Source organism: Ruditapes philippinarum, unplaced genomic scaffold, assembly GCF_026571515.1.
Source record: "Ruditapes philippinarum isolate M1 unplaced genomic scaffold, ASM2657151v2 ctg2846_1_1_1_1, whole genome shotgun sequence".
Taxonomy (NCBI): Eukaryota; Metazoa; Mollusca; class Bivalvia; order Venerida; family Veneridae; genus Ruditapes; species Ruditapes philippinarum.
The window spans coordinates 53,081-65,531 of NW_026856836.1; the positions used below are offsets into that span (position 1 = coordinate 53,081).

At 33.4% G+C, this 12,451-nt stretch overlaps 2 protein-coding genes across 2 annotated transcripts; both read right to left on the reverse strand.

Annotated features, from left to right (window-relative positions):
* Nucleotides 1-1,487: 1,487 nt before the first annotated feature.
* On the reverse strand, nt 1,488-3,579 carry LOC132747848 (glucose dehydrogenase [FAD, quinone]-like). The gene has a single exon (XM_060737378.1). It carries the CDS (start codon nt 3,464-3,466, stop codon nt 1,676-1,678), a length of 1,791 nt encoding a protein of 596 aa, XP_060593361.1. The 5' UTR covers nt 3,467-3,579; the 3' UTR covers nt 1,488-1,675.
* A 2,992-nt stretch (nt 3,580-6,571) lies between these two features.
* On the reverse strand, nt 6,572-9,064 carry LOC132747854 (glucose dehydrogenase [FAD, quinone]-like). Its single transcript, XM_060737384.1, has one exon. The coding sequence runs from the start codon at nt 8,858-8,860 to the stop codon at nt 7,082-7,084; it is 1,779 nt and encodes a 592-aa protein (XP_060593367.1). The 5' UTR covers nt 8,861-9,064; the 3' UTR covers nt 6,572-7,081.
* Nucleotides 9,065-12,451: the final 3,387 nt, after the last annotated feature.

The window sequence follows — 12,451 nt, forward strand, 5'->3', positions numbered from 1 at the left end:
CTCCCGTAGACCGAGAAAACCTTTGAAATGTGAGGTTGTAAATGATGTTATTTCCTTTACTTTCTAACTAGTGCTTTTTATGGGACCTTTTGGACGATGCAAAATCCCGTTATATTATGTTTAGGCGATTGATTTACACTCAACAATGAGTGTTTTAATCTTTTGTTTATAAAAAGTCAATTAACTTGACTGATTAGAAATAAGCCGATTTACCAGAGTAAATGTATTATTTGAAATAATGCTTTTTTATAATAATAATAATAATAATAATAATAATAATAATAATAATAATAATAATAATATAATAATTTTTCCATCAATGAATCTATTTCAGATATTCAAGAGTTAATTAACAAAGCAGTCTCAAATATAAAATACAATTAAAAGAAAGTGACCAAGAACGAATTCCTTCATATTTGCCATCATTCAAGCATGTTGATAGATCAAGATCTCCTCCAGCTCACAGGCAGGTGATTAACCACCGGATGACAGTAATAATGTTTTGATAAGGGTGAACGCTGCAGTCAATACACATAAGATATTTGTTTGTTTGTGTTTAATATGAAATTTTATTTCGTCGAGTGAGCTTTAAAACAGTATATATACTAGTGGCGTTTTTTTACTATCAAATCCAGCTTCTTAGCGGCCCGAATAAAAATAATAATAAAAAAGATTTGAAAAAGGTGATATCCCAAGAGAAAACAAAAAGCTATAAATTGAACATTGCAGGTTCGGTTCGATCTCTTCCGTTCATGAGAGATAAACAAAATACAATATACCTGTCATGTACCCTGCATCAGTTTAAACAGTATTCAGAAGAACGTACTGAGCGTACAGAAAGATGTAACTGAAATAGAGAAAAAAAGAATCCCTAAAAGAATGTCCAAAACGGCAGAATTGAAAATGTTGCAGGCTCTGTTTGATTGAGCCTGTTTATGGTCGGTACTGTCATGTGAAATCTACCGTCCACGCCCCCTTGCACCGCCGGCTTAAGCAGAATTCAACATTTAAAGATCTCACAGTAACTGTCACGCTAAGCTGGTGTATCAGGGCAAATATCTGCTGCGAACAGTTTATGGCTGAATAGACATAAATAATTAAATGTGTGTGCGTTTAATATAAATACATGTATAAGTATATAATATTAAAGTACTTTTAGTATATTTTATGAAACGCGCACGATTGATATTTTTAGATATTTATGTATGAAACGCCAAAATGATGTATTGCAATGTATATTCTTGGAATAAATTTGTTCTGATTTACTTAATATATGTCTTTGATCTATATTAACACGCATATACATTTTTTGCATTTTGTATGTTTCTAATATATGTAATTCATTGAAATTTTATTGTTGACCGAACCCCTCACACCAGGAATAAACCATTCGTAATAGGTCAATGATACAGTAGACATGTTTATTTATAGTTATAAAGAAAAAATATATATTAATTTCTGAATGAAGGAAATCCTTCTTTTATACGAGATATTCAGTTTTTTATAAGGAGTTGTTGATAAAAAGTAGAAACTGTTTTATAAAATCTTCAAATCATCTTAAAATTCAATAACTGTCACATAGTAACAAAAAAGCAGTTAAAGTTGTTCACAAAGATCTGAACTCTTCACGTATGTACAAAGTGGTTATTACTTAATATATATATTAATAAGGATGTTATGTAGCGCGAATAATATCAGCAGCTTTCTCTGCGATCATGATTACTGGCGCGTTTGTATTTCCAGAGACAATATTTGGCATAATCGAGGCATCTACAACGCGAAGTCCTTTTATTCCTTTAACTTTTAATGTCGGGTCAACGACAGCTTCAGGATCAGTATCAGGTCCCATTTTACATGTTGATGTTGGGTGATAAACAGTATGAGCTAAAGCCCTGATTAAACACTCATAAAAACTTTCTGACCTGTATTCATGCATTGAACAGAAGTCGGCATTCTTAAATATGTTCGAATTCGTTCCAATTTGTTTAAAACTTTCTGTGTCGAGTAAGTTTTCAGATATCTTTAGAGCTTTCCTTAGCACCTCTATGTCCTGAGGATGGTCTAAGTAATTGGGATTAATTTCCGGATAATCAAATGGATCGGAGCTCTTCAGTGTAATTTCACCTCGGCTTTTGGGATGTAGCAACATTGGAAACAAGACTAAGCCTTCTGTAAACCCTTTATTATACACATTACCAAGAAATGTCTGGTTCAATTTTAAAGTATCTAAATTAGGTTGCGTGACCCCAGCATGAAATTGAATATCAGGATATAGTTCCATCTGTCCGTCCGTCTTTACAAACGCAGTTCCAACAGCTCCTGTAGACGATAAAACACCAGAATTAAACAATGAATATTCTACGTTTGATAGCCATCCTTCTGCTTGGGACTTACTTAATATTTCTTCTGGTTTAGTGACATCCGACGGATATAACACGACGAGATGGTCTTGCAGGTTTTTACCAACAGGAAGATCTTTGACTATGCTTATGTTCATTTCTTCAAGATGAGCTCTAGGTCCTATTCCTGACAGCATAAGAATTTGAGGTGAACCAATTGCCCCAGCCGATAGAATTACTTCCTTTCTTGCCCGTACGATTATCTTTTTCCCTTGTTTTATGAATGTGACACCTGTAGCGGATTTTCGTTCGGTGTTTATTTTAGTAACATGGGCGTTTACGACAACATGTAAGTTATTTCGTCTCATAGCTGGGCGCAAGAATTCCCTCGCCGTACTTGCTCTTATTCCATTTCTAACGGTTACCTGACTTATTCCAAAACCAAGTTGATTCTCACCATTAAAATCCTTTGTTTCATTATAACCCAATTCTATACCTGCATTTACAAACCTTTGGCTAAAAACTGCAAACACGGTGTCAAAAGTCACACCCATAGGTCCGCCTACATTATGGTATTTCGAGGTCTTCAGTTCTTGCCCTAAAAAGTCTTCAGATTTCAAAAAGTACGGTAGGACCTCGTCATAACTCCATCCTTCGCAGCCATTTTCTGCCCATTCATCATAGTCATATTTGCTTCCTCTAACATACTGCATATGGTTGTACATGCTTGTTCCTCCTAGAACTTTTCCACGCGGCCAATAATGTATGTTGTTGCCACGAAAGCTAGACATTCCAGAGTTGGTTTGTGGTGTTGTATAATAAGCCCAGTCAGACTTGGAATTCTGTAAAAATTGTGCGAAAAGTGGAGTATTATAGTATGTTAAATTTTCTGTTTCTTCGCCCCCGGCTTCAATTAGAAGTACACTGACATTTGGATCTTCGGACATTCTTGCTGCAATCACGGATCCAGCTGTACCAGCCCCAACAATAATGTAGTCGTATGAACTGTTCACTGTATTCACTACAAGCAATTCTGACGTAGAGTGCATATAAAAGATTATGTAAACTGACATCGCTGCAATAAATATGTGTGTTATACCGAAATCAGCCATCTTAATTCTTTTCATTCGAAAATTTTATTTGTAGATGTTTATATTAATATCCGTTATGTGATCCTAGTTTCTCTACCTCATGTCACGTTCGTTTGATGTAATTGTACAAGGTACATTCTGACCCACCGCATCAGTATATACACAATGCCGATAAGATTGTACTTGACCAAATACTTACGAATGATCATAATATATATAGACATGGAAATTAAGATATAGTTTGAATGAGCAACATTTTGAATGTACCAAAACAGATGTGTGCTGAATTTTCTATTTTTATAAGTCAAGTATGGGTACAAACACATTACGTTTAAAATGTTAGGGTAAGTAACAACCTATGAAATACATGTACCTAAAATCCTATAATACTTAAAACTTAAAAAATCTTACCATATAAATGTACAAATTTTTCATATGGAACATTATTTCAAGAGATGCAATATACAGTAGTTCAACAGTATTAGCTTATACGCAAAACACATACTATAATCACATATTTTGATAAAGTTTAGATTTCAGCAATTTTGAAAATAGAATGGTGGACTCGTATATACATATATAACAATTATAGATGGGTACATTACATGCCGCATCATAGTATATTCAAATTGCCCTGGCAAATAAAACATACAAAAACAAGTACATGTTGTAATAGATTAACATAGGAAACGTACATATTATTAAAAGTTTTGTATTCATTCGCACGGATCCTGGCTTAAACATCTTCAATTTGCTTTGCAATAAGGACGGTGAATAATCTTTCTTAATTATGAAATTTATAAACTCTACCGATATATACTTTATATATTGATTGTAATTTGAGTTGGTTTTATATCGATTATGATCTCTATATTACAAATAAATTAATTAACCTTTTCTAACTTACTTAAAGCATGTATAATGTATATTTACTTTTTTGGTCCTTAAGGATCCCATTTAAAGCCCGCTATAGGGGATGGGGGCGTAAGAGAGGTTGCACTATCTTTTACCTCTCATGACCAGACTCAATTTATCCGAGTTTGGCTAAAATTGATTAAGATGTGAAAATGCAACAAAAATATGTAATTTTATTTCATCTATTTAACATCGGCCATTTGCGTTATTTTGTAATGTCTGAGTCTCTAGCCTAGAAGAAGTGAAGTTGAGGACTTTAAACTGCTCTAAAGTTATTGATTGCCTTAAACTTAAATCGGAAATACAATAAGCATATTTGCATAGAAATGCTTTAGGACAAAACAAATCTGGAAACAAAGTGGAGACTCGGAAGCATTAATCACATCAAAATTACAAGAAAATCGCAGACTCAGTTTGATTGAGTATGTACATGAGGGATAATGAATAAGTGCAACATCCCTCACGCCCCCTAGCACCGGCTTGAGCGGTAGTCAATTCTCAACACTCAATAGTGCTGGCATCAAGGATCCCGAACGACCAGAAAAATAAAACAACACTGAAGTGAAGTACGGGGCAACATTTTACAGCTGGGTGACCTGAAGTCCTCTACATTTCACAGGTGTAGCTATATATAAAATAAGCCCAACATTGACAAGACAAGAAATGAAACAGTGCAAAATAATTATTTCTTTGCCGAAAAAAGATAATCAAAAGTATTACATCAGCAAGAATAGAAGTAAGCACATTCAAGTGAGTAAAGAAAATTTATACTTTTGATATAAAACAAATCATATTAAAAATTTTGTAATTGTATAATATTTTGGCAGATAAAAATTCAAAGCATTTGCAACAGCACAGGAAAATGTCACTTGCAACTCTATCATACTATCATTCATCGTTATTCTACAACGTTACTCAATCTTGTCATATACCTCTCCTTTTCCAATTTTCAAACCTGAAGAATAAACTTTCCACCTATACAGATTATTACATCAATGATTACTTTCAAAAACTTCAAAGCTAGACATGTTGTTTACATTTATCGACGTGGGACGTCGACATGCTGCCAGTTATCGGTTTACAACCGTTTGAATTATAATTGAAATTTAAAAATCTGGTGAAAGTGTGATGCCTCAGAAGCATGAATCACAACAAAATTACATGAAAACTGCAGACTTTGTTTGATTGAGTGTGTACATGAGGGTAAATGAAAAACTGCAAAATTTCTCATGCCCCTTTGTACCGGCTATATCGGTACTCAATTTCCAACACTTAAAAGTGAAGTCCTAAGCTATCAATTTTAATAAGAAAATATTCGGTTTCTTCCAACATCAACTTCAAATGACGGTAAAAGTCTTCTATAATGCATAACATCGAGATTTCGGAAAAAACTTACAATGAAACGCTTGGGCAAGAGCAAAATTTAAAAACCATTTCTATTCATAATCTTGTTGAAGTGCGTTTTCTGGATATGTGGTTTTACATAAATACCTTTTTGCAATATAATTTCATGCAGGTGTTTTAATCTAAAAATTTGGAAACAAAGTGATACCTCGGAAGCATTAATCACAACAAAATTACATGAAAATTGCAGACTCAGTTTCATTGAGTCTGTACATGAGAGATAATGGATAAGAAGTGCAACATCCTCACAAAACCTTGTTTATATTATATTCCGTAATGTTAAATAATGTCTCAATAATGATAATTGATCAAAGTGTGTATTTGCTTCAGTTTCAACTTTCTTCACCTCATTTGTATGCTTTTTTAAACGAGTTATACAATGGCCATTGTTATTATTTTACAGTTATGTGTAGACTATCAAAGAAAGCTATTAAACAAGTTTAACTGTAGGTTTAGCATCCATAAATAAAATTTTGTACTAAAATAGTGAAAAACAGAATCCCTAAAGAAAGCCCAACACGGCAAAATTGAAAATGTTGCAGGCTCGGTTTGATTGAGCCTGTTCATGGACGGTACTGGAGTCTAGAAAAACTGAAAAATTAGTATTGCATTCTTTTATCAATCATCGTTGATATTTAAGAACAAAGATGAACGTGGAACGGCGACATTCAATGAAGGCATGCATTTAATATTTCATAACCTCGAATACATTAATCAGTTGTCACTGAAAGGATTGCCCAAAATCTCTGTAGTCTCTAAACGTCCAAGCGAAATATTAGGTCCGACATTTGTTTCAAAGTAATTGAATTAAAATTTTCTTGGTAATTTTTATTACTTTATAATATTAAACAAATATAAAATGCATATATAACTCTGTGACTATATAGACTTGTAAAATAGACTATTTCCCTATGCTGTTGTATTAATATTGTAAGGGTATCATTATGTAGACCACATATACTATATTGTTAATATATTTTGAACCGGTACCCTTACATTTAAATAACCTTTGTGAAGGCAGATAAACGGTCAAGGTCATATTATTACCATACAGTGTAGTCTATTTACACCTATAAAACAAAGTACAATTTAATCTAATTGACTTGAAGGAAATCATTCTTTTGCATTATATAGATATCATGATAGTTTATAACGAGTTATAGACACAAACACAGGAAAACGGCATAGGAATAGTTTTTCACATACGAGTGTATCAGATGAAGTTATATCGAGCACAATTTAAAGTTGTTTATATACACAAGTCTGTTAGCTCCATCAAATCTTGATAGTGTTTACTACTGCAATAGAATCAATATTATATTAATATAAATGCTATGTATTGCGAATCATATCAGCTGCCTTTTCTGCTATCATGATTACCGGTGCGTTTGTATTTCCAGAAACAATATTTGGCATAATAGAGGCATCTACAACTCGGAGTCCCTTTATTCCTCTAACTTTTAAAGTCGGGTCAACGACAGCTTCAGGGTCAGTATCAGGTCCCATTTTACATGTTGATGTTGGGTGATAAACAGTGTGAGCTAAAGCCTTGATTAAACACTCATAAAAACTTGCTGACCCGTATTCATGCATTGAACAAAAGTCTGCATTTTTAAATGTGTTCGAATTAGTCCCTATTTGTTTAAAACTTTCTGTGTCGAGTAAGTTTTCAGATATCTTTAGAGCTTTCCTTAGTACCTCTATGTCCTTAGGGTGGTCTAAGTAATTAGGATCAATGTCCGGATAATCAAATGGATCGGAGCTCTTCAATGTAATTTCACCTCGGCTTTTAGGATGTAACAAGATTGGTATTAAAGCTAAACCTTCTTTAAACCTTTTGTTGTACACATTTCTAAGAAATGTTGCATTCAATGTACTAAACAATTCTAAATTTGGCTTAGTGATACCCATGTGAATTTGAATATCAGGATACTCTTCTACTTGTTCGTTCGACTTGATAAACGCAGTTCCAACCGTACCTGTCGACGATAGCACGCCGGAATTAAACATTGAGTATTGTACATTTGGGAACCACCCTTCAGCTTGGGATCTAGTTAAAACCTCCTCCGTTCTAGTAACATCTGACGGAAATATTATTAATAGATGATCTTGCAGGTTTTTACCAACGGGAAGATCATTTATTAACTCTATGTTCATTTCTTCCAAATGAGCTTTAGGTCCAATTCCTGACAACATAAGAATTTGAGGTGAACCAATGGCCCCAGCCGATAGAATTACTTCCTTTCTTGCCCGTACGATTATCTTTTTTCCTTGTTTTATGAATGTGACACCTGTAGCGGATTTTCGTTCGATATTTATTTTAGTAACATGGGCGTTTACGACAACATGTAAGTTATTACGTCTCATAGCAGGACGCAAAAATTCTCTCGCCGTACTTGCTCGTTTTCCGTCCCTCACTGACACCTGACTTATACCAAATCCAATTTGATTCTCACCATTAAAGTCATTGTTTTCATTATAACCTAGTTCCACGCCCGCTTTTACAAATCTATTTCCCAATGCTCCATATACAGTATCAAGAGTCACACCCATAGGTCCTCCGACATTATGGTATTTTGATGTTTTTAAGTCATGTCCTATAAAGTCCTCTGATTTAAGAAAATATGGTAGCACTTCGTCATAACTCCATCCTTCACAGCCATTATTTGACCATTCGTCATAATCATATTTGCTTCCTCTAACATACTGCATATTATTGTACATACTCGACCCTCCTAGAACTTTTCCACGTGGCCAATAATGCCTGTTATTGCCACGAAAACTAGACATTCCAGAGTTGGTTTGCGGTGTTGTATAATAAGCCCAGTCAGATTTAGAATTCTGTAAAAGTTGTGCGAAAAGTGGAGTATTATAGTCTGTTAAATTGTCTGTTTCTTCGCCCCCGGCTTCAATAAGAAGTACACTGACATTTGTATCTTCGGAGAGTCTCGCTGCAAGCACAGATCCGGCCGAACCGGCCCCGACTACGATGTAGTCGTACGTGCTGTTTACCTTGTTTACCACCAAAATTTGCGATTGAGAGTTCATGTAATATATCATATAAGCTAACAATGCTACCACAAATGTGTATTTCAAACTAAAACCTGCCATCTTAATTATTTATTCACGGATAGTTCATTTGAAATAATGAATCCAATATGTGATCTTTATTTCACTAAATTCAACGTACATTTGATATAAACTTTGTGTAGGTTATTTACATTAATAACTAGGTCCTGACCCCCACATCAGTACAAACAGAGCCGATAACATTTCGTATGTTTCCATATATCACGAGAGGTAAACTACACATGACGTTTAATAATTTACATAAAATATGATAATAATTGACGTATAGTGTTGAGTTCCTAATAGAGTTATCTTTAAGTTACTGCAATTTTATCCCGTATATACAGTAAGTTATACGTAGACACTTTCCTTAACTTCGTCCGTTCAAACGTTCAAAACTTTTTTTTTATCAGAATGATCGGCTTGTGATAATATGATTCATTGCAAAAACAATTGCAATTCTGATCTATGTGTACTTATAGTGTTATTTCTGCATGGCATAGGAATACGTTTTTTTACTGAAGTCCAGATTTATTTTAACCTAATCACTTTTTATGCATTGAACTGAGGTACATAAATAATAAAATATCTTTAGTTACAATTAATGACGTATTTTAGGCAAGGTTATTAACAACCGTATTTTGCCGTAATTTCTATCATGTATTATGCATCGCAGATATCCTTAAACCTTTATTGATTGGTCATAGACACTGGGCGTTTCAAATGCTATCATTTTTATCCGTAGCCGCTTTTTATTTTTATTTTGGTGTAATGTTAAAGGTCCTAAAATGTAATTAATGGCATTTTAGCTAACCGATATTTTGCTACTTTTGCGTTTTGAAATTAGTATACTTAGAGTGATTAAGCATTTTGTATGGAAGTCTATATATCACTTTGTTTACATTTTGCTACCGTAAATCACGGAAGGATGATTTCATTTTAAGCACTTTTGATTCCTGTAAAAAGCATCTCACATCTTCAAATCCGTTATTACAACATCATAAAACAAATTTTTGCCCTTTTAAGAGAATGGATACATACAAGTAAAAAATAACTTTAAATGCCTTTAAAGATCCTGTATGTTGTAATTAGGGTTGTTCCCATAATTTAGTTTAATATATGTATATAATTGTGCTTCTAAAACAATTTTCAAAAATCGAAGAATATGTAAAATATGTACTGCATTTTTTGTTCACATTATATGCAATCATTAAAATACATGTATATGCATTCATTTCTTATTGAAAAAATTGTCTCAGACAAAATATTTAATTTCTAATTACATGTACCTCCTTTATAAAGTCGGTAATATCTTTTTAAATAGTGCTTTTTGGAACTTACAATATTGATAAATCTTCATTTGAGCATTATATTTATGATATAAAACGACAATATATTGAGTTCAGGATCTTTAAGGGAATGCTCTTGATAAAGTAGAAATTTGAATATCACGAACACCTACCGCTGGTTGCGATATTATATCTACATCTTTTCACTAAACAATAATGTTGTTATATATATCAAGTTTAGTAACCCTGTGTTTTGATTTATACACAAAAGGACACAAGGCATGTGATAGTATTTAAATTCAGAAGTTAAGCATGACTTTGTTGCTTGGTCGTGTGGGGGTTGCATTCATTGAACGTCGCCTTTTCTTGTCGATCTTGTTTAACATATTTTGCACCCCTACCTACATTAATAATGAGATAAAAAGAGAGACATTACAATCGGAAATTTTGTTAATCTTGGTTATCAGATATGCGATATCAGTATGTCAAATGTGTATATGTGTCAAAAAGCAAATGTACGACGATCGAAACATATATACTTGTTCTATATTATAAATTGCACATTTTAATGTTGACATTATTTGTAATGCTGTACTAATGCGATTATTATCTGTCATTTTAGATATATTTGCCGTCTGAAGTTCTTAACAATCAAAAATGAAGAAATTACATTTGAGTGTGTGTTTCCTATTAATCAATCGATTGTCTTTGATTTCCTTTTTGGTTACTATTATTTCCTAAAATATATTATTAAAGTGATTACCCTATCCGTGCTCTGCCTTGTGCAATGTCCTGTTTTTGTTTGGGGTCCTCCTGGGCTCCTTGTCGCTGGTCGTTTTTGCTAGGTCATGTCAGGGTTGCGTTCATGGAACGCCGCCTGTCCTTGTTGATCTAATTTATCATATATATTAAATATCAAAGTACACATTAAAGTTGTTTTTGTTTCAGTTTGGAAAACATATTTTGTTGAACTCCTCTAAGTCGAACGTGTCTATAAGTAAAGGGGTATTGTTGACGCTTTTGTTAGAGACGCCTTGTATTGCATGATACATTAAAACTGGTATAGGCAGTTAGGTACTATATTCAATATTATTTACAATAACGCTGTTTTAAGTGACATTATACTAATTTTCTCGTTGTGCAGATGAGCCGAATTATATACATGTATTGGCTATATGGTTAGAAAGATCGACTATTGTGATGGTCATTTACAAATAATTTAGAAAGAAATATATAAAGATTAAATATAAAAACTCCTTTAAATGTAAAAAAACTGCCTCGCTCTTTTTATAAATTGAACATTAAGGATACATTCCGAATAATATTTATAGAAAATTTCTGTGAGGCACGTTGGCTAGTAATAATACACATAAACTAGACTATAAATTGAAAACAATTATGGCAAAATATGAGTAATTTTAACTTTGACCTGTACAACAACCGTTTACACTTTAGTAGAGAAAAACGGAATCCCCAAAGAACGTCCAAAACGACAAAATTGAAAATAATGCAGGCTCGGTTTGATTGAGTCTGTTCATTGACGGTAGTGGAAAGTTACCGCCCACGCCCCTAGCACCGGCTTAAGCAGGATTCAACATGAGACGAGCATCATGTTACTTTCAGCACACCTTTTTTTCAAAATGTTACTCTTAGAAGACAGCAAATGCATTATATCACTCCGTTCTCTGATAAGTACTTAAATACTTAATATGTGAATGAGCACAAGGTCTAGTTAAATTCTTACTTGTTAAAAAAGTAAAATGCTTAATCGATGTAATGTATAACTTACATGGTTATGTTCTTAAATCAAATAAATTTGTTTAATCAGTTGAGCTTTCACTGCACTAATAATACTAGTTCACCCGGGATGTTTTTTTTTTTAATTCTTGCATCCTTAAAAAAACTTACTTACTCACTGCATACCTCATAACAACATGTTCAAAATAAGAAAGAAATGAAACATACGTAAATGTGCACATTCCATTGAATACATATTTGAATATCTGCAAAAGGGTGATCTTTTGGACCATTTAACACCAAAATTACATGAATTTGCTGACTCGGGCTGATTGAGTTTGTACACTGGCCTCACGCCCCATATCACCGGCTTGAGCGGTACTCAATTTTTTTAACATTTACACTAATTTATTGTGCAGGAATCAATAATCCCGAAGAACCAGAAAAAATGTTACAAGTACGGGGCAACGTTTTACATCTGCCACACGCCACTTGACATCCTTTGTTGTGAAGTGTATAAATCTAGAGAAAGAGTGTTTTTCTGGAAACCATTAAAACAACAAAAGCAGACTCTGTTTGATTGAGTCTGTACACGAGAGAGAACGAA

Excerpts from the sequence above, each read along its gene's own strand:
- LOC132747848 (XM_060737378.1), bottom strand. The coding sequence starts at position 3,466 with ATGAAAAGAATTAAGATGGCTGATTTCGGTATAACACACATATTTATT.
- LOC132747854 (XM_060737384.1), bottom strand. The coding sequence starts at position 8,860 with ATGGCAGGTTTTAGTTTGAAATACACATTTGTGGTAGCATTGTTAGCT.